The sequence below is a fragment of the Nerophis ophidion genome, linkage group LG08 (assembly GCF_033978795.1).
Source record: "Nerophis ophidion isolate RoL-2023_Sa linkage group LG08, RoL_Noph_v1.0, whole genome shotgun sequence".
Taxonomy (NCBI): Eukaryota; Metazoa; Chordata; class Actinopteri; order Syngnathiformes; family Syngnathidae; genus Nerophis; species Nerophis ophidion.
This window is the reverse complement of record NC_084618.1, coordinates 65,792,990-65,820,577: the sequence shown is the minus strand read 5'-3', so window position 1 is coordinate 65,820,577 and position 27,588 is coordinate 65,792,990. Positions and strand designations below refer to the sequence as shown.

At 40.4% G+C, this 27,588-nt stretch overlaps 2 protein-coding genes across 2 annotated transcripts in view; one reads left to right on the top strand and one right to left on the bottom strand.

Moving 5' to 3' along the window:
- The first annotated feature begins 5,566 nt into the window (after nt 1-5,566).
- prodh2 (proline dehydrogenase 2) lies at nt 5,567-23,826 on the top strand. The gene is made up of 10 exons (XM_061909438.1): nt 5,567-6,018; nt 12,078-12,268; nt 12,351-12,477; nt 14,863-14,934; nt 15,010-15,090; nt 17,509-17,652; nt 21,411-21,577; nt 23,148-23,258; nt 23,321-23,409; nt 23,479-23,826. The coding sequence occupies exons 1-10, from the start codon at nt 5,788-5,790 to the stop codon at nt 23,646-23,648; spliced, it is 1,383 nt and encodes a 460-aa protein (XP_061765422.1). The 5' UTR covers nt 5,567-5,787; the 3' UTR covers nt 23,649-23,826.
- A 72-nt stretch (nt 23,827-23,898) lies between these two features.
- eif3c (eukaryotic translation initiation factor 3, subunit C) overlaps nt 23,899-27,588 on the bottom strand; it is a 28,134-nt gene continuing 24,444 nt past the window's right edge. Inside the window, exons 18-23 of the mRNA XM_061909433.1 lie at nt 26,870-27,029; nt 26,725-26,790; nt 26,567-26,654; nt 24,329-24,494; nt 24,193-24,234; nt 23,899-24,118 (exon numbers count right to left, since the gene is read on the bottom strand). Of these exons, the coding sequence (XP_061765417.1) occupies nt 24,039-24,118; nt 24,193-24,234; nt 24,329-24,494; nt 26,567-26,654; nt 26,725-26,790; nt 26,870-27,029 (602 nt within the window). The 3' untranslated portion in view covers nt 23,899-24,038. The remainder of the gene's footprint in view (nt 24,119-24,192; nt 24,235-24,328; nt 24,495-26,566; nt 26,655-26,724; nt 26,791-26,869; nt 27,030-27,588) is intronic.

Here is a 27,588-nt window from a genome sequence, read left to right as displayed (position 1 = left end):
ACAATAATTTCACTGCTTCAACTGTACTTCTTTAAACCTTTACAAATCGAATAGCAAAGCTTTGCACAGCACTGAATCTGCACTTTTAAAGGTTTTTAATGACTTGCTTTTAATGTCTGATTCTGGCAGCTCTGCCATTTTAGTGCTTTTAGATCTTACAGCTGCCTTTGACACAGTCGACCACACAATTCTTTTAGACCGCCTGAGAGACTGTGTGGGTGTCAGGGGGGACTGCGTTAGCGTGGTTCAGATCTTAAATGTCTGAGAGGTCCTTCTCTGTCAGGCTGGGGGACGCCACCTCCTCTTCTGGCCCGCTTTACTGTGGTGTCCCCCAAGGATCTATTTTAGGCCCCATCCTGTTCGCTCTTTATCTCCTCCCTCTTGGAGATATTTTTAAGAAACATGGAGTGTTTTATCACTTTTATGCAGATGACTGCCAAATTTATATGCCGATTTCAAAAAGCCACGGCCCCCTGACACCCCTTCTTAACTGTCTATGTGACGTCAAGGCTTGGTTAGCCCAGAATTTTTTAATAATGAATGAGGGAAAAAACGGAAATTTTAGTTTTTGGTCCGGCCCTCACTGACTTGGGACCATTGCAAAATGATGTGCGTCCCAAAGTCACCAGCCTTGGCGTCACTATAGACAGCGATTTTAAACTAGACAAACAAGTCAATGGCGTTTTAAACCGTGTTTTTATCACCTTCGTCTTTTAGTAAAGATTAAACCGTTTTTATATTTTAACCTTTTTGAACAAGTCATGCATGCTTTTATTTCAAGTGGCCTGGACTACTGCAATGCACTTTATGCTGGCAGTAGCCAAAAAGCTCTCTCGCGGTTGCAGTTAGTCCAGAACGCGGCAGCACGACTTTTAACAGGGGCCAGGAAACGCCAGCATATAACCCCAATTCTTCAGAGTTTGCACTGGCTCCCTGTTCATTTTAGAATTGATTTTAAAACATTGCTGTTTGTTTTTAAATCTTTACATGGACTGGCACCTCAATATATCTCGGACCTCATCCAAATTTATATTCCTGCGCGCGCTCTGAGGTCCGAGAGCCAGTTCAAGCTCTTGGTGCCCAAGACCAGACTTAAGACCAGGGGAGACAGGGCCTTCTCTGTGGTCGGCCCTAAGCTCTGGAACACTCTGCCCCTCCATGTTCAAACTGCTTCCACAGTGGAGTGTTTTAAGTCTCGTCTTAAGACCCACTTTTATTCTTTGGCTTTTAACACTACGTGAGTTGTGTGGTCCTCTGTCATCTGTTGTCCTTGATTTCTATTTTACTTTTTTAATTGATTTTACCCTTTCAAATAGTTTTTAATCATATTTGTTTTTATATTGTTTTTATTGGTTTTATATTTATTTATTTTTTGTTTTTATTCAGTCATTGGTGGAGCATAATATATATATATATATATATATATACTTTTTTTTTTTTTATTATTTTTTTTTTTTTACAATTGTTTTTAACACGGCTGTGCAGCACTTTGGAAACGTTATTGTTGTTTAAATGTGCTATATAAATAAAGTGGATTGGATTGGATTGAATATAGTATTAGTGACATATTTTGTTTTTAGATCATTGTTACATGACTTAGGTGACACAGCAAGTAGTCTTCTCTTATTTGGTATCTTATTTCATCCATTCTTGAGTTTTTTTCTTCCATCAATTTAATTATCGATCATATTTAATATTGCCTTCACAATGCGCGTTTTACTTGTTCTGCACACGCCTTAATACTGGATTGGCAAATGTTTGTTGCATGGACGTTCCGGATAGTTTTGTAGGTCATCTCAAAGATAAGTGACGAGGCTGAAAAGGGAGGCCAGTTAATAATTTCCTCTGTAGACTGATTGACGTGTTGTTAGACATTGGAAGTGGCACCATCTCAATATGTAACCCTGTCTTGAACATGAAAAGTTGACAGTTAACTCCTATGTGCGTGCGTTGCTTCGAGAATCAGTACCAATCAGCCACACCTTCTCATTCAATGCATTTTCTTTATTTTCATGACTATTTACATTGTAGATTGTCACTGAAGACATCAAAACTATGAATGAACACATGTGGAGTTATGTACTTAACAAAGAAAGGTGAAATAACTGAAAACATGTTTTATTTTTTTTTGCTTTGCTCGTCTTTGGAGAGCATTCAAGTTTTTTACTGACCATGCAAAAAAAAAAAAAAAAAACCTCCATGCAGGATTTTTAAAGTGGTTTGTTCCTTTATAAAGACTTTTTCAAAGGATTTTGCGGCGTTTCCACTAGAGATGTCCGATAGTATCGGGCTGCCGATGTTATCGGCCGATAAATGCTTTGAAAAGTGGTATCGGAGATCATCGTTATCGGTTTCGAAGGGTAAAATGTATGACTTTTTGGGGCGCCGCTGTGCGTAGTGGTGCACGGACGTAGGGTGGAGTGCGGAGCGCCGGTAGGTTGGAGGCGCTTCCTTTGCGTGCCGGCCCAATCATATAATACCTACGGCTTTTCGCCCACACAGGTGAATGCAAAGCATACTTGGTCAACTGCTATGCAGGTCACACTGGGAGTGGCCTTGAGGACAGCTTTGGCACTGTTGCGGATGTGCGCCGCGCTGTGAGCCCACGCCGGGCGGGAATGGCGGACACATTTCGGGGGAACATCCGCACCGTAACACAACGTAAACACAGCAGAGCGAACACCAAGACCCCCTTGCAGCACTAGCTCTCCCCCCCTTGCTCCAGCCCCGCCCGCCTCGGTCTCCTCGTGCTCTCTCAGGGGGAGCATGTCCCTGGTTCCGGGCTGCTGTTTTGAGGCATGTTGACGAGGGTAATGCACTCTGTGGCTTCAAGTATAGATGTGGCGGTGCCATGTTGGCATTTTTTCCCCCATGACTTGAGTTGATTTATTTTGTAGGGCCTTGTTGCATTGTTTGGTGCATCCGGCGGGGCATCACAACGGAATTGGGCATAATGATGTGTTCATTCCACGACTTTATAAAACGGTATCGGTTGATATCGGTGATTAAGAGTTGGACAATATCGGATATCGTCAAAAAGGCCATTATCGGACATCTCTAGTTTCCACCAAGCGGTACTGTCCAGCTTAGTACGTTTTCATTGTCAAAAGTAGTTATTACTACCAAAATAGCACCTTTGACACTCTTCTTTCTGGTTTAAATATAACTGAGATATTGGGTGTCACTATGTAAAGCGCTTTGAGTCACTTGAGAAAAACGCTATATAAATATAATTCACTTCACTTCACTTATATTCTAGTTTCTTCAAACTTTTACTGCTTTGCACACTCTTGGCATTCTCTGGATGAACTTCAATTTCGTTGTTCTTTGAACCTGTTCATTGCAATAATGACAATAAAACTCTATCTATCTATCTATCTAGTCACCTGAAAGGGTTTTCACTTCACAGGTGTCATAGTTTTGATGCCTTCAGTGACAATCTACAATATAAATAGTCATGAAAATAAAGAAAACACATTGAAATGAGAAGCTGTGTCCAAACTTTTGGCCTATACTGTATATTACAATTTTACAATACTATTAAAACAGGGTTTTAAAATATTTAGGAAAATAATGTTAAGTGGAAATATATATTTTCAACCCGTAAAATAATAGTTATCATTAAAGCATTGAGTTGGCAGCACGGTAGGTCCAGGGGTTAATGCATGTGCCTCACAATACAAAGGTCCTGGGTTCGATCCCCAGACTCGGGGTCTTTCTGTGTGGAGTTTGCATGTTCTGTCCCAGACTGCGTGGGTCCCCTCCGGGTACTCCGGCTTCCTCCCACCTCCAAAGACATGCACCTGGGGATAGGTTGATTGGCAACACTAAATGGTCCCTAGTGTGTGAATGTTGTCTGTCTATCTGTGTTGGCCCTGCGATGAGGTGACGACATCCAAGGTTTCTAATTGTCATCCCATTGGGTTGAGTTTTTCTTGCTTTGGGGTGGGATCTGGGCTGAGGATGTTGTTGTGGCTTGTGCAGCCCTTTGAGACACTTTTGATTTAGGGCTATACAAGTCAACTTTGATTGATTGATTGATATAAAGCCACTTCAGACTGTCATCGTCATTTGCAGCAATTAGGATCAAAACCTTAACTTGTGACACTGTTTCGTGTTTTGTGACGAACCATCAGATCAAAATTTAGAGCCATGTCAAGCCCACATAATATTTGCCTATGACAGTATCCTAACCTAAAGTGCAGAAATGACCGGAAGATTGGTGATGGCGTGGAGCAGTTTTCGCCGCGGTTTTTCAACACGATGGAAAGCAGGAGGAAGAGCTTTTTTAATCCTAACCCTCTATATTTATTATAACTAATTCACAACAAACATGGTGACACATTTTGTTAATTTTGTAAATATTACCATCTCGATATTGCTTGTTTGATTTTTTTTAACCCAGGAAGTGTACACGTGTGCTTGACATTCATCAAATTTCATTCAGGGTATCTGCAGGTTTCAGCAAGTCAAATTTAAGACTTTTTAAGACCTTTTTAACGCCACCTTGAATGAAATTTAAGACCGAAAAAATAATAAAAAAATCTATAAATATTAGCGATGGTTGGGGATCCGACTGTACTACAACCTCAATGACAATCAGTCAAGTTTACTTTTTGTATGTTTATTAATAAACAAACTGATAAGCACCACTCTGCCAAACAGCTTATCAAAAATCTTGAGGGATCCAAAAACTTTGACATCCAAAACCAACAAACCAACACCAATGCCAGTAAAAACATAATAACCGAGGTGAGGGTAAAAATAAGTTACATTTGGTCAATAATAGTGCAAAACAGTATTATAACATCAACAACAAAACACTGAACACACACTCAAATGAGTCTCAGTTGAGCTTCAGCTGGCTGTTCTCATTCACGAGTTCTGCCTCTATTTTTACAGCTCACTTGTATCTCTTGAAGAGAAAAAAGAAAAAAATGAGTGAGCTGAAATCACTCACTTTTACTCAAAGACGTGCCGTAACTTTTACTCAAAGATGTGCCCCGAAAAAAAAAAAAAAAAACTGGCCGGACAATTTAAGACCATTGAGTACTGAATTGAAATTTAAGACCATTTTAGGAATTTCTAATAAATTTAATACTTTTTAAGGCCTTAATTTTAGATACATGAATTTAAGACTTTTTAAGGATCCGCGGATACCCTGTCATTCAATTGGACAAAACTCCTTAAAGTTACGATACGTGTTTTGTTAAGCGCATTTAGCGTTGTGGAGAAATTTCAAGTTCAGGCCACTTCAGGGTTTTAATAACCGTTTGGTGTATTTGTCAGAAAAAAAATACACAAAGTCAAACATATCAAAGTAGATATTTTTATCCAATTCCTCCCTTTTCAGGAGTAACTGCAGAGGACGGTGGCTCTTAAGAGGATGTGATGCTGAAAATGAATGGTGCTTCTGATAATTGTTGGGCTTAGAATGCAAAAACGATTTCAGTGTTGATTTTCTTGTCCTGAAATGGAGGTAACCCTTGTGGATTGATGCCAAGGGTCCAAGAGGATGTTTGCGGTCATTTTCCTGAAGTCACTCATTAACCGGCTCAAAGATAAACATTTTTCTTGTTTCCACCGTCAGACGAAGACCGAGGTAAAGTGTTGGTAACAAGTCTTGGATCGACTGTTGCCAACGCAAGGCTGGATTAAATAACAATAATAAAACTTCCGCTCCTAAATGTGAAAGGACCAGTTTGATAACTTGCATGTAAACACTGATGCACACCTAGAGAACCAAAACAAGGAAGACGCAACGGCTGCAAACTCCACAGAGGGAAGATGATGTCTACTTGCCTGCGCAGCTCACGCCTGTACAGTGTCTCTGTGAGGCTTATGGCTACAGCCTCCCACAGGATGGTGGTTACGGACAAGTCGCCTGACCTCCTGGCCGCCTCTTTGGCCTTTGAAGATCCCAGGGCATTCCAGGTGAAGAGCACGGGCGAGTTGATACGTGCTTTGGGTGTATTCCGCCTTTGCTCCTTCCCTGTCTTGGTGAACAACTGTGACAAGGTGAGCCATGCAGTCTGATGATCTGCAAAACCTGTGAGTTTATTGATTGATATGTATCAGCTCTTCACATGTTTGTAAATAAATACAATAAATACACTTGCTAGTACATGTATTGTATCCTCTTCAGAACCATCGTCCACCTCCACATTTTTATATGTACAGACATATATATATATATATATATATATATATATATATACACACACATACATACATATATATACACACACACATACATACATACATACATACATACATACAGACACAAACACAGACATATAAGGGCTGTGAATCTTTGGGTGTCCCAAGATTCGATTCAATATCGATTCTTGGGGTCACGATTGGATAATATATCGATTTTTTCGATTCGATTCGATTCTCGATTCATAAACAATATTTTTCCGATTCAAAAGGATTCTGTATTCATTCAATACATAGGATTTCAGCAGGATCTACCCCAGTCTGCTGACATGCTAGCAAAGTAGTAGATTTAAAAAAAAAAAAAAAGCTTTTATAAATGTAAAGGACAATGTTTTATCAACTGATTGCAATAATATAAATTTGTTTTAACTATTAAACGAACCAAAAATATGACTTATTTTAGCTCTGTGAGAATATTGGACACAGTGTGTTGTCAAGCTTATGAGATGCGATGCAAGTGTAAACCACTGTGACACTATTGTTGTTTTTTTTATTTGTATAAAAGTCTAATGATAATGTCAATGAGGGATTTTAAATCACTGCTATGCTGAAATTATAACTAAGATTCAAACTGTTTTTGATAATATTCACTTTTGTTTCACTACTTTTGGTTTGTTCTGTGTCGTGTTTGTGTCTCCTCTATTGCTCTGTTTATTGCAGTTCTGAGTGTTGCTGGGTCAGGTTTGGTTTTGGATTGCATTGTTATGGTATTGCTGTGTATTGTTTTGTTAGATTGATAAAAAAAAATAAAAATAAAAAATCGATTAAAAAAAAAAAGAATCAATTCTGAATCGCACAACGTATTCGAATCGATTTCTTCCCACACCCCTAATATATATATATATATATATATATATATATATATATATATATATATATATATATATATATATATATATACATACATATATATATATATATATATATATATATATATATATTTTACAGGAAAATAAGAACACAAATACCCAATATACACTAAGTGAATTGGAATAGATAAGCTACAGCTTTTCTTTTTTTAAAACTCTTAATTCCTATTCCTAAAACAACAATTACTATATTACGAGACCAAAAAAAAATAAGTGTATTAACACATTTCATCATATCCATCCATCCATCCATTTTCTACCGCTTATTCCCTTTCGGGATCGCGGGGGGCGCTGGCGCCTATCTCAGCTACAATTGGGCGGAAGGCGGGGTACACCCTGGACAAGTCGCCACCTCATCGCAGGGCCAACACAGATAGACAGACAACATTCACACTCACATTCACACACTAGGGCCAATTTAGTGTTGCCAATCAACCTATCCCCAGGTGCATGTCTTTGGAAGTGGGAGGAAGCCGGAGTACCCGGAGGGAACCCACGCATTCACGGGGAGAACATGCAAACTCCACACAGAAAGATCCCGAGCCTGGATTTGAACCCAGGACTGCAGGACCTTCGTATTGTGAGGCAGACGCACTAACCCCTCTGCCACCGTGAAGCCCCATTTCATCATATGTCATTCTAAATTCAGTAACACCTCCCCTGGGGCCTCGTGTAACAAGCTTGCGTAAGCACAAAAACGTGGCGTATGGCCTTTTTCACGGCAAACTTGAGATGTATCAAGACTGACATAGACCTAGAAGTCTGCGCTGCCTCACGCCAACTCCATAGCTGCCGTATGTCTACATACTGCGTATACTTTAGCGACACACAGAGTTGATGCTGGCTAACTGTTCACATAAAAAAGTGCCAACTTTCATTCCTCAGATTGTTTGGTTCATCAATCAAATGCATTGTAATATGAACAATATTATATTTATATTGGGGGTAATCAGAGTCAGCTGCATCTGCTAAAGTCTACGTATCATTGTAGTGATTATCTCTTCATACAGCTCTAATTTTCCCGAGTCTGTTTAAGGCCATCCACATCGACCTTCTCCTCTTTCTTCCTGACACGACCATTTATTTTTTAATTTCAGCCTGCATTAAGTTCTCAGAGACACGGTAATGTCAGGGTGACAATCGCTCGAAACATGAGAAAGAAAAACCTGCTACTGACTTGTGATTGGTCAGACCGTGCCAAGCTTAAAGGGAAACTGCACTTGTTTAGGAACTTTGCCTATCGTTCACAATCACTATGAGAGACAAGAACACCAGCTTTTTTTTTATTTTTTAGGATTTTTAAAGATGATAAAAAAATGCTTGCAAGATGCGGCTAATGGAAGTCAACGTAGACTTGAAAGCCCTCTAAAACAACTTTAAACCCCCCCATCATTGTTATATATACAAACTGCAAGTCTATACATAACATAGTAACAGACACATTCATAACAATATGTAATATGTACAATATTGAGCGTATTTTCGTCATTTTAATTATTGCCGGAACTGACTTCTTTCGCGCACTGATTTCCATTTCCACACTAGTGCACGTCCGACTTCCGGCAACAACTTGTTTTCCTACTTCCGGATTCAAAGGCAAATGTGTTCTATTAATGGCGAACTTTGTAACAGACAACAAAGACAACTATTTTTTGGACAAATGAGGATTCACAACCTTATTTTAGAAGCTAAATGAACAGAAGATGAACTACTGTTTATAGAAGCCAGCGCGGAGAAAAGGGTGAAACGTTGGAGCAGACAAAAGCCGACAAAGTGAGGTCGGCGTGACATGTACCTGCAAAAGTGGAATTTGGAGACAAGGTATTTCTTCATAAATGGAGTGCTGGCCCAAATAATGCGGAAAAAACATCTGAGGCTAGCTGGACCAAACGCACAACTACTGGTCGAGGGAATCACACTTAATCATCAATCATGATACATGCGGCATGTCATGCGTGTTATTACAACTACAGTTCATACCCTGTCTGGCTATCTGTGTAAAAACAAAATACTTTACTAATACTATTATATGATTGTTCACTTTTTTCAGTCAGTGCTGATTGGTCTCGTATCGCAGTGTTGTGCATCACAAACTCAAACGCATTTTGTGCTGACGTATAAGCCAGCTTATGCCGTGCCGTAGCATGCTGTCTAGAAAAGTGGTTCTTAACCAGGGTTCGATCGAACCCTAGGGGTTCGGTGAGTTGACCTCAGGGGTTCGGCCGAGGTCAAAACACACCAGACTATTCGTGTAAATACAAACTTCTCCCTGTTGGCATATTACAAATACGGCAACAGCTGATTGATTCGCAGGTGTGTAATTTGTTGTGAGTTTATGCACTGTCTTAGTTTTGTTGTTTGAACAAGGTGATGTTCATGCACGGTTCATTTTGTGAACCAGTAAAAAAAAAACATGGTAACACTTTAGTATGGGGAACAAATTCACCATTAATTAGTTGCTTAATAACATGCAAATTAGTAACATATTGGCTCTTAACTAGTCATTAAGTACTAAATAATGCCTTATTCGGCGTGGCCTTATCAGAACCCTAACCCTCTAACCACATAACTCTAAATTAAGTCTTTTTTACTTAGAATATGTTCCCCATACTAAAGTGCTACCAAAAACATACAACTTTGTCTTGAATTTGGAAAAAAAAAAACATTTTATTTTTCACTAAATAAGGGTTCAGTGGATGCGCATATGAAACTGGTGGGGTTCGGTACCTCCAACAGGGTTAAGAACCACTGCTCTAGAAAAAGACTTCCTCAGTGTTCGCTCTTACAATAACAATGTCACTAAAGTTTGGTTATTATCAGAGGTGGGTAGTAACGCGCTACATTTACTCTGTTACATCTACTTGAGTAACTTTTGGGATAAATTGTACTTCTAAGAGTAGTTTTTATGCAACATACTTTTACTTGAGTATATTTATAGAGAAGAAACGCTACTTTTACTCCGCTCCATTTATCTACAATCAGCTGGTTACTAGCTACTTTTTTTATTCATCTGTTAATGCACGCTTTGTTTGTTTTGATTTTGTCAGACACGCATTCAAAGTAGGAACTACGCATGCCTGCGTTTCACCAATCAAATGCAGTCACTGGTGATGTTGGACCAATCAAACAAAACCAGGCGGTCACGTGACCGTCACACGTCGAATCCGACCTAAAAAAGTTGAAAAACTTATTGGGGTGTTACCATTTAGTGGTCAATTGTGCAGAATATGTACTGTACTGTGCAATCTACTAATAAAAGTTTCAATCAATCAATCAAAAGTGTAAAGGAAAAAAGACACTTTTTATTTCAACCGTACTTCCCGTCAAAAGCCTAAAGACTGATCGCACAGTTCCTGTCTTCACAATAAAAGTGCTGATCCATCGCGCCTGCGCTAACAAAATAAGAGTATCCGAAAGCCAGCGCAAACAAGCGAGCAAGCTACGGAGTTTTTCCGCCAATGTATTTCTTGCAAAAAGTGTATAAAAACGAATATGGAAGCTGGACAAATAAGATGCCAAAAACCAACGACTTTCATGTGGTATTAGACAGAAAAGAGGAACTTTTTTCTCCTCCATTTGAAAATGTGGACATTATCAGCACTACTGTCTGATTCCAATCAATACAAGTCATCAGAATCAGGTAATACACCAACTTATATTATTGTCTTCATGAAAGATAGGAATCTATATGTTAAACATGCATGTATATTCATTAAAACACCTTTAACATGTCAACAAAAATGAGAAAATAAATAACTATAAATTATATATATATATATATATATATATACAGTATATATATATATATATATATATATATATATATATATATATATATATATATATGTGTGTGTGTGTGTGTGTGTGTGTGTGTGTGTGTGTGTATATGAGGTAGATCACCTCGACTTGGTCATTTATTAAGTAATTGATTAGTGTTGAAAAACTTATTGGGGTGTTACCATTTGGTGATCAATTGTACGGAATATGTACTGTACTGTGCAATACAATCTACTAATGCAAGTTTCAATCAATCAATCAATCAATCAATCAATCAATGAATGCCTACTGAGCCTATGGTGCTGTTAAGTTATTGTGGCTCAATTTGCCTTATTTTTTTTATTTTAATGTATTATTATTTAATATATATTGTTGTTTTAGTTGTTTAATAGATATTCCTGGCTATGAATTTGCTTGTTGCTATTTTTATGTTTTTGTGCTTTTTTTTTTGCCGTAATCATTAAACAAACAGGTTACTCATCAGTTACTCATTACTTGAGTAGTTTTTTCACAACATACTTTTTACTTTTACTCAAGTAAATATTTGCGTGACTACTCCTTACTTTTACTAGAGTAATAAATCCCTAAAGTAACAGTACTCTTACTTGAGTACAATTTCTGGCTACTCTACCCACCTCTGGTTATTATATAGGTTCCATCCATCCATTTTCTACGGCTTATTCCCTTTTGGGGTCGCGGGGGGCGCTGGCGCCTATCTCAGCTACAATCGGGCGGAAGGCGGAGTACACCCTGGACAAGTCGCCACTCATTATACAGGTTACGGAATGTAAAGGAAGTGTTGGTGACGGTTTTTGAATGCTTTTTTAAAAAGTGATTCAGACTTTAGATTTTTTCATGTTAGAATGCAAAAAAACAAACTAAAAACTTATGTCTTCTTGTCTTTCATAATGATTGTGAACGAGAGGCAATTTTTTTTAAAATTCTCCTTTAAGCACTTGGCTACTTTCAGTATTATTTGCATATTAATGAGCGGCTGTGGTGTGGGCGTGGCCAGCCACGGACACGTTTGTGGTTGATTTCAAGTTAATTCCCATGCAACAAACAAATGTGCTTGGAGTTGTACATGCAAACACTTTAATACATCTGAATTTTTCCTTGCATATGCTTTTTTCTTGATTTAAACTTACGTCTATTAATAGTTGAAAAGCCACACAGGTCTCTTGACATGAGAGCCCTGGTGTCTCTTTTCAGCTGATGTCAGCGGCTCGCAGCATCCTGGGTAGGCGCCTGTTCTCCTTGCTGCTCAGGCCCACGGTCTATGCTCAGTTTGTGGCCGGAGAGAACGAGAAGGAGATCTCCAAGTCCATGGAGAAGATGAGCCTGTTGGGACTGAGGCCCATGCTAGCCGTCCCCATCGAGGAGGATCTTGGGGAGAGTACGGGGTCAGGATGATGATTTACGCTTAAGTACATGATAAACACCTTACACATTTGTTACTATGCTGTGTGTGCTTGTTACCTGCAGAGAGAAGCGGTATAACGACAACATGGAGGCCATGTTAGAATGCGTGCGCATGTCACACAGCAATGCCTGGAGCAAAGATCCCATGATGCAGCTGAAGGTCACGGCGCTGCTCAGCCCTGAACTGTGTGTAAGGAAGGTCTCTCTTCATCCTCCTCCATTAGGACCATGGGTGTGCGAGGAACAGCAGCTTGAGAAAAATGAAGAGAATACATATTTTTAAAAACCTATCAAGTTAATTCAGTCATAATAATAATAATTTTTTGCACTTAAAAAAAAAATCATCTTAAAATCCTAAATAAAAAACGAATAAAAATGTGGTTTAAGAAAAAGAAATACATGCTCACAAACAATATGAATATTTAACTCGCTGGTAAAATAAAATTTGCTGTCAAAAGCAGAGCAAGTGGGCATAAACTGATTCTGGTCTGAGCAGAAAACTACACAAAATATATAAATCTGTTTTCTTTAAAGTATTTTTAAGTTCGAAAACTGCTACAATTAATCCAAACTGTGGTATGAGAATTGTGGTACACTGTCTCTTTCCAGTACACCACAGATTTCGAACATTAGATAAAAGTATGATTCATTTGGTAATATATAGATAACATACAGTGAGGACAAAAAAGTATTTAGTCAGCCACCGATTGTGCAAGTTCTCTCACTTAAAATGATGACAGAGGTCTGTATCTTTCATCATAGGTACACTTCAACTGTGAGAGACAGAATGTGAAAAAAAACATCCAGGAATTCACATTGTAGGAATTTTAAAGAATTTATTTGTAAATTATGGTGGAAAATAAGTATTTGGTCAACCATTCAAAGCTCTCACTGGTGGAAGGAGGTTTTGGCTCAAAATCTCACGATACATGGCCCCATTCATTCTTTCCTTAACACGGATCAATCGTCCTGTCCCCTTAGCAGAAAAACAGCCCCAAAGCATGATGTTTCCACCCCCATGCTTCACAGTAGGTGTGGTGTTCTTGGGATGCAATTCAGTATTCTTCTTCCTCCAAACACCACGAGTTGAGTTTATACCAAAAAGTTCTATTTTGGTTTCATCTGACCACATGACATCCTCCCAATCCTCTGCTGTATCATCCATGTATCCAGTATCCAGTATTCTTCTTCCTCCAAACACAACCAATTGATTTGTGGGACCCATCTCGTGATACGCCAAATAATCACTTAATTAAATATTCAAACACAGTGTTACTGTTGAAACTGGATGTAATGTTTCAGTGGCCCAACAAATATCACATACTTGTTAATGTTGGTCATTATTCTGGTACTTGGATAGCCAAGTGTTTTCTGAGGTGATATACTTGGGAGAAAAAAGTTTGAGAACCGCTGCTGTAGCCAAACAAGTTGAGAACTATGCTAAATTGTACACATTTATTGACACCTACATCCTGGACATTTTAGAACATACAGTACAGGCCAAAAGTTTGGACACACCTTCTCATTCAATGTGTTTTCTTTATTTTCATGACTATTTACATTATAGATTGTAACATCAAAACTATGAATGAACACATGTGGCGTTATGTACTTAACAAATAAAGGTGAAATAACTGAAAACATGTTTTGTATTCTAGTTTCTCCAAAATAGCCACCCTTTGCTCTAATTACTGTTTTGCACACTCTTGGTATTTTGTCGATGGGCTTCAAGAGGTAGTCAGCTGAAATGGATTTCACTTCACAGGTGTGCTTGAAGCTCATCGAGAGAATGCCAAGAGTGTGCAAAGAAGTAATCAGAGCGATTTTGAAGAACATGTTTTCAGTTATTTCACCTTTTTTTGTTAAGTAAATAACTTCACATTTGTTCATTCATAGTTTTGATGCCTTCAGTGACAATGTACAATGTAAATACCAGCTCAGTGGACTTGTGGTTAGAATGTACACCCTGAGACATGGAGTTCATGAGTTCAAACCCCGGCCGAGTTATACCAAAGACTACAAAACATGGGACCCATTGCCTCCCTGGGGCGGTATAGCTCGGTTGGTAGAGTGGCCGTGCCAGCAACTTGGGGGTTGCAGGTTCGATTCCCACTTCCGCCATCCTAGTCACTGCCGTTGTGACCTTGGGCACGACACTTTACCCACCTGCTCCCAGTGCCACCCACACTGGTTTAAATGTAACTTAGATATTGGGTTTCACTATGTAAAGCGCTTTGAGTCACTAGAGAAAAGCGCTATATAAAATATAATTCACTTCACTTCACTCCCTGCTTGGCACTCAGCATCTAGGGTTGGAATTGGGGGTTGAATCACCAAATGATTCTTGAGCGCGACGCACGCTGCTGCTCACTGCTTGGGTATGGGTCAAATGCAGAAGACACATTTCACCACACTCAGTGTGTGTGTGTGTGTGTGTGTGTGTGACTATCGTTGGGAATTTAACTTTACATGAAGAAAAGGAATGGAATGAGAAGGTTTGTCCAAACTTTAAGTCTGAACTCTATATGAATGATCCATATCTGAAAATGTTACTAAAATAGTTTTGTCCATCCAGGTCAAACTCACCACCATCATTTCCAAACAACCCTATGACCTTGACCTTCTGGTCAGAGCCATGAATGGAGAGGTGCGGCCACACCACACTCTGTCACAATCTCCTCCTCCTTCTAAACCTTTAATTATTTCCCCCCAACATTTCTAGACTGTCAACTTCCCCGGTTTGGAAGAAAGTGACGCGGCACACTTCCAATGCAGCCTGCGGCGACTCAACCAAATAGGCCAGGCGAGACCATGAATGCCACACTGTCGATAAAGTATGGAAGTAGAATTGTCTCACATCCACTTATGTATAAATATATATATGAATATGATATTAATAGAATAGAATAGAAAGTACTTTATTGATCCCTGGGGGAAATTCAGCACCACAGTTCGCTCACAATAGACAATAATAATAATAAATAATATATAACATATATATAATATATAATATATGGCTAGTATAAATATATTCTACATTTAAGTGCAGTCAAGGAACAAATGCATTATACAGTCTGATGGCTGTCGGTATGAAGGACATATGCATATATAAATAAATATACAAATACAAATGTGATATACAAATAAATAGATCATTTGTATAAATAAATGCATGTTTGTAAATGTATTTTTTAGATTTGAAAATATATACAAATAAAATGTATAAATATAAAAATGTGACATACGAATAAATCAAGAATTTGTGTAAATAAACGTGTATTTGCAAATATATTTTTGAGATTTTAATATAAACATGCTTGGTTTTGTATTTGTATTGAATTTGCATACGTGGATCACTTTTTTTGCTTTTGTGTCGATGAGACATTCCTCTCACAAACCAGATGCACAAATAAATGACCTACTCACTCCCCTGAACAACCAGCAGAGGGCAATGCAGCCAGATAAGAGATCAGTATCGATATTGTAACAAGGTCATTAAACGCCATTGATACAATAAAATAAGCAGCTAGTACGGTCTTTCAGATGAACTGGGTGAATTAGCATTAGCTAATATAACGCTAACGTGAGCTAGCTCTGGCCCGTTGTGCGTTCTCTCTGTAAAGATGTGGATTGGTTTTGTGCAGAGAGCTCCGGGCATTTTGCATATAATGCATATAATGCTCTGTGACCCAGACCCCTCTGGCTGCAGTGCCCTCTGCTGGTTGTTCAGGGGAGTGTGTAACTTGTGCATCTAGTTTGTGGGAGGAATGTCTCATCGACACAAAAGTAAAAAGCAATCCATCCATTCATCCATCCATTTTCTACCCCTTGTCCCTTTTGGAGTTGCGGGGGGGGGGGGGTCATGGCGCTTATCTCAGCTGCATTCAGGCGGAACAAGTCTCCACCTTATCGCAGGGCCAACACAGATAGACAGACAACATTCACACACTAGGGCCAATTTAGTGTTGCCAATCAACCTATCCCCAGGTGCATGTCTTTGGAAGTGGGAGGAAGCCGGAGTCCCCGGAGGGAACCCACGCATTCATGGTTGATAACATGCAAACTCCACACAGAAAGATCCCGAGTCCGGGATTGAACTCAGGACTACTCAGGACCTTCGTATTGTGAGGCACATGCACTAACCAATCCATCCATCCCATCCATTTTCTACCGATTGTCCCTTTTTGGTTTGCGTGAGGTGCTGGAGCCTATCTCAGCTGCATATATGGACAAGTCTATATATGCAAATTCAATAAAAATACAAATACAAAATCAAGCATATTTATATTCAAATCTCAAAAATATATTTACAGATACACATGTATTCATACAAATACTTGATTAATTTGTATGTCACATTTTTATATTTACCGTATTTCCTTGAATTGCCACAGGGCATATACTATGCGCCTGCCTTGAATTACTGCCGGCTCAAACTTGCTTCCCAAAATAATTAGCGCATGCTTAGTATTACTGCCTGGTCAAACTCGTGACACTTCCCCTGTCATCATTTTCAAAATGGAGGAGGCTGAGTTCAATACCGGTAATTTGAAATCGCATAAAGGGAAGAGGATTAAGAGCTATTCAGTAGGATTCAAGGTCCAAGCTTACATCAATTTTTACTGCATACCTTTGGTAAGTGCCGGAGTGAGAAGAGGTTTTAAAATAATTAGCGCATGTTTACTTTTACCGCATGCCTTTGGTAAGCGCAGGAGTGAGAAGAGGTTTTAAATTAATTAGCGCCCCGGCGGCAATTCAAGGAAATACGGTGTACATTTTATTTGTATATATTTTCAAATCTCAAAAATATATTTACAAATACACGTTTATTAATACAAATTTATTTATTTGTAAATTACATTTGTATTTCTATATTTATTAATAGATGCATATGTAACAAAATTGTATTTATTTATAAAAATGGGACCCATTACCTCCCTGCTTGGCACTCATGCATCAAGGGTTAGAATTGTGGGTTAAATCACCAAAAATTATTCCCGGGTGCGGCCCCCGCTGCTGCTCACTGCTCCCCTCACCTCCCAGGGAGTGATCAAGGGTTATGGGTCGAACGCAGAGAATAATTTTGCCACACCTAATGTGTGTGTGTGTTACAATCATTGGTACTTGAACTTAATAAATATTATATGATGTGAGACAGTTCTACCTCCATAATAAAGCAACAAACGAAATGGCTGACACATGCGTGACTTTTGTTCCTCAGGCTAGCGTCAACAAGGTGCGCGTCCTGGTTGATGCGGAATACACCTACATGAACCCAGCACTGACTCTGGTTACCATGGCGATGATGAAGAAGTTCAACAAAGATGGCGCCTGGATTTGGAACACGTACCAGTGTTACCTGAAGGCAACCACGGCTCTTTCTAAAATTGAATATTTACATCTGTAGATACTAATTGATGTACACTGCGCATGTTGACAGTTTATTGCTGTACTTAAGCCTTTAATGTTGTTGCGTACTTGCCGGAAATGACAATCACGCGTTTTCTTCGTAGCCAAGATGGCGACTACTGAGGGTGTTTTTTTGTGTGTGTGTTGCCAGGCGTGCGGTAATGTCACCCTCTCTACAACCCCACGCCCAAATGTGTGAAAGTAGCCCATGCTTATTTGCAGTCAAATGGGGGCGCTGTTTTGTCAGTGGCAACAAATCTTAAATTTGGTTGGTTGGTTGGTTGGTTGGGGAAGGGGATGGCTAATTTCCATCCAAATACAATCATTTAAAGCAGGGGTCTCAAACACGCGGCCCGCGGGCCAAATGCGGCCCGGGAGACGTTATTTTGTGGCCCACACCTTAATATGAAGATTTAATGTTGGTGCGGCCCGCGAGTTTTATATGAACGGCGTTTTACAGCGTCATACTTGTATACCCTCAATTTTTTTTCTGGAGACTCCCAATTTTCAGAACCCTTCCAGGGGTAAACAGTCCCCCGAATTTCACTCAAACAACAATATCAAGGGGGCGTCGTGGAAGTACAGCCTTTACGTACTTTACAATCTGTACAAACTGCGTGCCAGCCCAGCCACTTGTATTTGGCATCTGCAGACGCATTGAGAACCAAATGCAGCCCTAACTCTTCCGGGCTACAATATAACCCCCCCCCCAAACTCGCTCCCTATTGTAGCCCTGGAAGAGTTAGGGCTACATTGGATTCTGGGTATTTGTTCTGTTGTGTTACGGTGTGGATATTCTCCCAAAATGTGTTTGTCAATCTTGTTTGGTGTGGGTTCACAGTGTGGCGCATATTTGTAACAGTGATAAAGTTGTTTATACGGCCACCCTCAGTGTGACTTGTATGGCTGTTGACCAAGTCTGCCTTGCGGTCGCTATCGTGTGCCTGCTTAAGCCTCATACAGTTTGTGATTGGGTCAGCACACTGTTTGTATGGTGGAAAAGCGGACGAGATGGCAGGTTGTAGAGGACGCTAAAGGCAGTGCCATCATGGCACACCCTTAATATTGTTCTCCGGGTGAAAACCGAGAGAATTAATACCCCGGGAGATTGTTGAGAGGAGCACTGATATTCGGGTGTTTCCCGTAAAAATCGCGAGAGTTGGCAAGTATGTTGGTAGGGCGGGAAAGACGTTCAAATAAGGTGAATTCATTAAAAAGTGCATGTTAGATTTTTTTAAGAAATCTTCTCTTGCGGCCCAGCCTGACCCAGTTTTTGCATCCAATGGCCCCCAGGTAAATTGAGTTTGAGACCCCTGATTTAAGGTTTCTGCTGTGATTGATTGATTGATACTTTTATTAGTAGATTGCACAGTACAGTACATATTCCGTACAATTGACCACTAAATGGTAACACCCGAATAAGTTTTTCAACTTGTTTAAGTCGGGGTCCACGTTAATCAATTCATGGTAAATAGTAAATCCGCATCTGGCTTTGATTGATTGATTGAAACTTTTATTAGTAGATTGCACAGTACAGTACATATTCAGTACAATTGACTACTAAAAGGTAACACCCCAATAAGTTTTTCAACTTGTTTAAGTCGGGGTCCACGTTAATCAATTCATGGTGCAAATATATACTATCAGCATAATACAGTCATCACACAAGTTAATTATCAGAGTATATACATTGAATTATTTACATTATTTACAATCGGGGTGTGGGATGTGGAGGGGGGGGTGGGTTTGGTTGATATCAGTACTTCAGTCATCAACAATTGCATCATCTGAGAAATGGACATTGAAACAGTGTAGGTCTTACTTGGTAGGATATGTACAGCAAGTAGTGGACATAGAGAGATCAGAAAGCATTAGAACAAGTACATACGTTTTGATTATTTCCATCCATCCATCTTCTTCCCAGGTCGGGTTGTGGGGGCAGCAGCCTAAGCAGGGAAGCCCAGACTTCCCTCTCACCAGCCACTTCGTCCAGCTCCTCCCGGGGGATCCCGATAGGGTTTCCAGGCCAGCCGGGAGACATAGTCTTCCCAACATGTCCTGGGTCTTCCCCGTGGCCTCCTACCGGTCGGACGTGCCCGAAGCACCTCCCTAGGGAGGCGCTCGAGTGGCATCCTGACCAGATGCCCGAACCACCTCATCTGGCTCCTCTCGATGTGGAGGACCAGCTGCTTTACTTTGAGTTCCCCCCGAATGACAGAGCATCTCACTCTCACTCTTTACCATCAATTGATTAGCGTGGACCCCGACGTAAAAAGTTGAAAAACTTATTCGGGTGTTACCATTTAGTGGTCAATTGTACTGAACTGTGAAATCTACTAATAAAAGTATCAATCAATCAATCAATCAATCAATCTCTAAAGGAGAGTCCCACCACCCAGCGGAGGAAGCTCATTTCGGCCGCTTGTACCCGTGATCTTATCCTTTCGGTCATAACCCAAAGCTCATGACCATAGGTGAGGATGGGAATGTATATCGACCGGTAAATTGAGAGGTTTGCCTTCCGGCTCAGCTCCTTCTTCACCTCAACGGACCGTTACGGCGTCCGCATTACTAAAGACGCCGCACCGATCCGCCTTTTGATCTCACAATCCACTTTTCCCTCACTCGTGAACAAGACTCCGAGGTACTTTAACTCCTCCACTTGTGGCAAGATCTCCTCCCCAACCCTGGGTTCTTTTAGTGCGGTTGTTAAGGAGGATAGAGATGCACTTTCTTTTACACCTGTTGGGAGTGCATTCCATATTGATGTGGCATAGAAAGAGAATGAGTTAAGACCTTTGTTAGATGGGAATCTTGGTTTGACGTGGTTTGTGGAGCTCCCCCTGGTGTTGTGGTTATGGCGGTCATTTACGTTAAGGAAGTAGTTTGACATGTACTTCGGTATCAGGGAGGTGTAGCAGATTTGATGAACTTGGCTCAGTGCAAGTTGTTTTACTCTGTCCTCCACCCTGAGTCAGCCCACTTTGGAGAAGTGGGTAGGAGTGAGGTGTGATCTAGGGGGGAGGTCTAAAAGTAACCGGACTAGCTTGTTATGGGATGTTTGTAGTCTAGATTTGAGGGTTTTGGAGGTGCTGGGATAATCGAAAAAGGGTTGAATGAGAGTTCCCGCTAAAATCTTCATGGTGATATTCTTGATCAGAGGAGATTCTGTAGAGAATTCTCGTTTGTTGGTTGACCTTTTGTGTTACCTTGGGTGCCATTTTATCACAGGAAAGATTGGCCTCTAGAATGGAACCTAGGTAGGCGATCTCATCTTTCCTGGTGATAACAATGTCTTCCATTTTTATAGTGAAGTCACTGACTTTCTTAAGGTTGATGTGGGACCCAAATAGGATGGATTCCGTTTAACCCCAAGTGTATGGTCAGCGAGCCAAGTGCAAATTCTACAGAGTTCGGCACTGAGGATTCTTTCCACCTGTGACTTGTCCTTGTCGGATACCAGCAGGGCCGAGTCATCCGCAAACAGGAACAATTCACAGTCACATGCTGATAACATGTCCTTTACGTATATTAGGAACAGTAAAGGCCCATACTGTCTTGGGGGACTCCACAGCTTAGTGGGAGTGGGGGGAATCTTAAAATGCAAACTAAGTATGGAAGTGAGCGAACTGTGATGAGTCACAACTCCTTTTTCATTGATATGGAAGTAAAGATTTTTAATAATAATAATAATAATACACTACTTACTTTCAGGAGACTCGGACTCTCCTGCTGGAGGCCCTTGCTCAGTCCAAGGATGGAGGTTTCTGTCTGGGGGTAAAACTGGTGAGAGGAGCCTACATGGACAAAGAGAGGAAGCTCGCAATGAGAGAAGGTCGCCCGGATCCCGTTCAAGACTCCTGGGAGGACACAAATAACAAGTGGGAACATAATGGATCGTTTTAACCAACGTTTATGACTGAATATTATGCCTTAAAAAACAAGTGTAACCCTAGTATTTCTGGACAAGCATGCTTTTTATTGTTTGTTTTGGCATAGGTTGATTGGCAACACTAAATTGGCCCTCGTTGTCAGAGTTAGTTTGTGACGTACCCCAAGATGCAAAGGAGGGAGGCATTTTGCAGGAAAATATGATTTCTTTTAAAACACTAAGACAAAAACAAAGGGTACAACAAAAAGCGCACACAAGGCGGATAACAAACAAAAAGGCCTAGCGTGGAAGCTAGCAGGTATCGAGCAACAAACAGAAGTCATGCTTATAATATAAAAACAAACTTGGAGGCAGGGAACCAAAGACAATAAGCTACAAACCACTATCAAATATAGCTTACCGCAACGCTGCATTGACACAATATGATACGACACGACAGGTAGCAACGACAAGAGCGACAATATTCCAGCCCTGACTTTAGGACAAAAGCAGGTAGAAATAGGATCGGGCTGATTGACACCAGGTGCCAATCAGCCGCAGCTGAGGAGAAGCAGCGCACAGGGAAAAAAACAGGAAACAGACAAAATAAGAGCGCTGACAGGAACTAAAGACAGGGAATACTAAACACAGAGGAAAAACTAAAACACAAACAGTCAGTGGGAAGCCTGGCACTCGTGTGTGAATGTTGTTTGTTTATATGTGCTGGGTCTGCGATGAGGTAGCAACTTGTCCAGGGTGTACCCCACCTTCCGCCCGAATGCAGCTGAGATAGGCTCCAGCACCCACTGCGCTACAAAAAGGGACAAGCGGTAGAAAATGGATGGATAGATGTTTTGGCACAGAGAAATACAAAATAACTTTTTGGTACAAAAGAAAAACAGCACCTCCTGCTGGATATAATGGTGGACTGCGCCAGTGCGCCTGAAACATACAAATCACCTGCTGAAGATGTATTTATCACCTAAAAGGAACATTAAATGCCTAAGGTTAAGGGTTTTATGCTTTTTTTAAAGCAATTTCACATATTTCCTGATTTAAAATTATACGTGGTATACCTTGAACCTGTGTTTTTTTCCCCCACAAAGTACCACCTCAGAAAACACTTGGCTCTCCAAGCACCACCATAATGATGAACGAAGCTGAGATTTTATTTAACAAGTATTTTTGGCCACTGTAACATTACACAGTTAGAATACTTAAGTCATTCTGGCAGACCACTAGATAGAGCCCGCATATCACGAGTGGTACGCTACCAGTTTGAGAATCACTGCCCTAAAGGATCACATTCAGTTGAATTATATATCCACATTTATATATATTCTTTAGTTATCTTAATTATTCACAAATGGGCTCAAAATGAATTATATATACATATATATATGTATATGTACATAGATACATAGTAAATGTCATTTTTACTTTAAATACTTTAAAAACAGTGAAAAAATAGCATTATTTTATGTTTATGCTTTTGAATGTTGATAAATGTTATATTTGTCACTACAGTATTAACATTCCAGATTGATTTCAAATGTCTTACCTAAGGTCTGATTGTGCAGTTATAACAGCTTGCTAGGGATGATGCTGAAAGTCATCGCCAAGGACCCTGAAAGCTACAGGATCATAGTAGCCACGCACAATGAAGAGTCAGTGAAACGAGCGGCCAAAGGGTGAGGTGAAGGTCACACGAAAATAGGATATAATGTGATCTCATCTATTGTTCCATTTACAGGGTTGAAGAACTAGGCATTGACAAATATGGCGGCTCCGTGTGTTTTGGTCAGCTTTTGGGGATGTGTGATCATGTCTCCCTCACACTGGGTGAGATGTATCAACAAAAATGTCTGGTTGTCATGGAAACTGATCCCCTCTCCTGCTCTTCCCCTGCAGCTAAGGAAGGTTACGCCGTGTACAAGTCGGTACCTTACGGCTCGGTGGACGACACGCTGCCCTACCTGGTGCGTCGGGCTCAGGAGAACCGCACCGTGTTGCAGGGAATCCGAAAAGAGCGAGACCTTTTGAGGCAGGAGTTTCTCAGGAGACTCAAACGCTCAAGTTGAGAGCACGCTAGATATTTGACGTTAAGAGGAATTAGGTTGGTCGCAGGTCAAATCTAGCGGAACGTAAACACTGGATGTGAAACAGGCCAGATAAATTTACTTGTGTGAAAAACTTCCAAATATATGCACTTTAATTGCTTTATTTCTGTTTGTGAACAATAAAAATGTGTTTGTCATACTTTGTGACCCATGCTTACTGGAGATGTGTTCAAAAGTGTTAAGTGAGTCCAAGAGCAGGAGGGTGGCAACAGACTATTCAAGATAGTTTATTTAGATAGCTGATCACACTGCAAATAAACTGCATTGTTCCAACTCAGCACAAACAGCGTTTGATCAGATGGTGCAGCCAGGTGGCGCTCGATGATAAAATGGAATGTAAATATGCCAAGGTCAGTAGTTGCCTTGGTTCTGATTCCTGTAGCCTCCACGCTGATAACCCCCCTGTTTGGACTGGTAACCGCCCTTCTGATCTGTGGAGGCCACAAAAATGACAGTCAGGAGATGTGAAACTAATATGTATAGAAATATATCTTACTCTACATACCTCTCTGGTATGATTGTTTCTGTTGATATCCGCCTTTCTGATCTGGAATGCAAATAGTAACCAATTAAGAACTTTTAGCAATAGCTGAGTGTACAAGTGGTGAGTGCAGAAACACACATGGGTGATTGGAACCCACCTCTGTTGAAGTAGCCGCCATAGACGCCCTGCTTCAGGTCAAAGACACGCTCGTTGTTCTCAACCAGGCTGCCCAATTTCTCAGCCAGCTGCAGGGCCATGTTCTGCAGAGAGGTGGGCTCTGTGCGGTGCATCACCACCGTCTGTGTGGGCTGGTCCAGAGAAGCCTGCCACAGAAGGGAACGTTAAATACAAAAGGTTCGAAAGGCCACATGATTTTGCAATGTGTTGTGGGGGTTGGGTATCCATTGTTGCTGGCCAAAGCTTTTGTTTACACGACTGTACTGTACCCGAGGCAGTTACGGGTCATGCACTTCAAACCTAGGCCTTCAGTGATGTCCTACTTAGTCTGACATTAATAAATACCTCTCATAATACCATAATTTATGTCACCACATAACCACGGCTGGTGTAATACCATACAGAACCAGACTTGTGCACAACTCTGCATTGAATCACCTCAATAGTGAACAAAATTGGCAATTTCCAGCACATTTAAAAATCAAATAACCCGCATCAGCAATTAAAACATACTTCTTTGTGGTAATGTCAAAATTAAAATAATTGTAAAAATAAATGAAACCTAAAAAAATAATGAAATTAAATATTTGAACTCACAATTTGCAGCTCTAACCCAGGGGTACTGAGTGATTCAATTGGAGGTGGCATGTAAACCATTTCACCGACAGGGACAGGTTATCGAGCTCAGAGTTTGGCCGACCTAGTCACAAGAGATGTAGCTTCTCTTGAAATATCCTTTTTTGAAAATGGCCTTGCAGGTATGTATCTGCAACCTAACCTACATTTTGCTGTCCTTCGGCCATTGTGGGTTAAAAAAGCTAGTAGATATCATATTTCTCTATTAGCAAAGTGTGGCTCTGGTGATTTGCATTGCACTTCCTGCTTTTGCAACTTACAACTTGTGATTGGATACTCACTTGTGAGTCACAGGTGAGTATCCAATCAAAGGAGGCGTTAATGTCACATTCAACATGTGCCAACCTAGGGAGGCCTACTGTGAACAACTTGTGATCTGATTGGCTATCGCAACTGTATCAATTGTAGGTGCCCTGTTAACTGACACTGCACAGACCACCGCACTGCTGATTCAGAAGGCTTTCGGCAGATTTCCTACAGCTCTGGCAACATGCTAGCTGAATTCTGATTTGATAAAACAGCAACAAAGAAGGCTAATATGACATGACGAGATTAAAATAAATACTTTTATATATTTAGGAAAATCAAATTCAAAATAAGTAACTTTTATAAAATTATGATCATGATTTATGTTAGGCTAGCAGAGGGCCTTACTGGCCTTAACAGCCTACCACTGAACCATGGTAATGTGAGAGAGAGCAACAAACTGGATTAAAATGGATCGTACCAAAAAAAAGTGGTCCCTTTTCCAAAGGCTCGTTGCCCTGCAAAATAAGTAAAATTGGTGGATTTCATCAATATGAGCCCGTCCAATAGACATCCGCAAGCTGCCAGTGACCCGAGTCATCAATGGTGTCAATTTTTTTCCAGGCCATTTTGGAATTCTAAGTCGGTAAGAACTCATGAGCAAACCAACTTTGGGTGGGTGTAAGACCTTGGAATTTTACATCAGAAAGAGAAGACTGGTCCTTTCAGAGGTAAATCACCAGCACTTGTCACTGTGATGTCTCCTGGAAAAATTGGTTTGAAGTTAAATATTTTTTTAAGTCTGAAATATTTAAGGTCATCTCAGTTATTGATCTCTGAATATGGCTCTTGCTTTTTTTCCAAAATACTGTGCGTTGTTGGTAGCCCGCAGCTAGCTTAGCTGATGCTAACATCTTACTAAATGCTGCGTGCGCAATATAATAAAACAGGCTTTTATTCAACCTTCTGTGAAAATGCAGTGAACACACCAACATGTACCAAGTGATGGCATTAAAAGTCACGTTTGATTGTCTCACAGCTCCTATCCAGCTTATTCATTGTCTCTTCATTAGCTCAATAACCCGACTTCCTTAGGTTTGCTTCTAAGCTGGAAATGAGAACAATCTCACAAAATGTTTTTCTCTGAAGCGATCATGACAACCACTGTGGCAATTACTGATGTTGCATGTTAGTGCTGTTTTAAACTTGTTAAAAAAAGACTTGCATTCAACCATGTAAATAAACTATTCAGAAGCCAGAAAGACCCACAATGCATTGCTTTTACTACCTAACACTTCTGAGCACTACATGTCAGCAGGAAGCAAAGAACAGTTACCATCAGTTCCTCGTTGATAATCATTTTGCTGATGATGCTGTGAACTGTAGCAATCTCCAACTCAAACATGTCGGCAAGCATCCCCATGCTGGAGGACACATTCAGCAAATTGAAGAAAGGTTGCTGTTTTTATTGAGTCAATGGATGTAAAAGCAGACCTGATGGAGTCGTACACGCTGCTGTACGTGAACAAGTACGTCCTCAGCGATTCTTCTTGGATCTTCCTACGGAGCATAGAAGAGTCAGAAAGTGAACAAAATGCAAATAAAAACATACAACAACAGAGTAGGTTTTTGTACCAACCTGACGAGCATCTCTCGCACTCGCTGTGTCTCGGGAAACAGGTCCCACACTTTACTGTTCATCTTCTCATTAATGATGAAAGAGTGGCAGGTACGCCAGTCTCCCATTTTCATGGCCTTGCTGGCTGCCACCACATGCTCCCGCATGCTCTCTGGGGGTCCTGGATGTGGGACAAAACAGGAAATGTAAGGCACATGTATAAAAATAAATTGTATTTTTGCTGACATTAAAAGTATCCAATGGCGGCGAAGCAAAATGCAAGTCATTGACGGTCCCCTTATGATGGCAAATTTACTTTTTAATAGTGTAGCAGTGTCTCTAAGTTGCAGTATAGCTTGGTTGGTAGAGCGGCCGTGCCAGCAACTTGAGGGTTGCAGGTTCGATCCCCGCTTCCACCATCCTAGTCTCTGCGGTTGTGTCCTTGGGCAAGACACTTTACCCACCTGCTCCCCGTGCCACCCACACTGGTTTAAATGTAACTTAGATATTGGGTTTCACAATGTAAAGTGCTTTGAGTCACTTGAGAAAAGCGCTATATAAATATAATTCACCTCACTTCGAAAGCAGAGGTAACCAAATATAAATAGGCATGAAAATAAAGATAACCCATTGTATGAAAAGGTGTCCAAACTTTAGGCCTGTACTGTATGTAAGATATATATATATATATATATATATATATACACACACACACACACATACAGTGGGGCAAAAAAGTA

Excerpts from the sequence above, each read along its gene's own strand:
- prodh2 (XM_061909438.1), top strand. The coding sequence starts at position 5,788 with ATGATGTCTACTTGCCTGCGCAGCTCACGCCTGTACAGTGTCTCTGTG. Across the intron at positions 14,935-15,009 it reads TCAGAGCCATGAATGGAGAG|ACTGTCAACTTCCCCGGTTT; the intron begins GTGCGGCCACAC and ends CAACATTTCTAG. Across the intron at positions 23,410-23,478 it reads TCATGTCTCCCTCACACTGG|CTAAGGAAGGTTACGCCGTG; the intron begins GTGAGATGTATC and ends CTTCCCCTGCAG.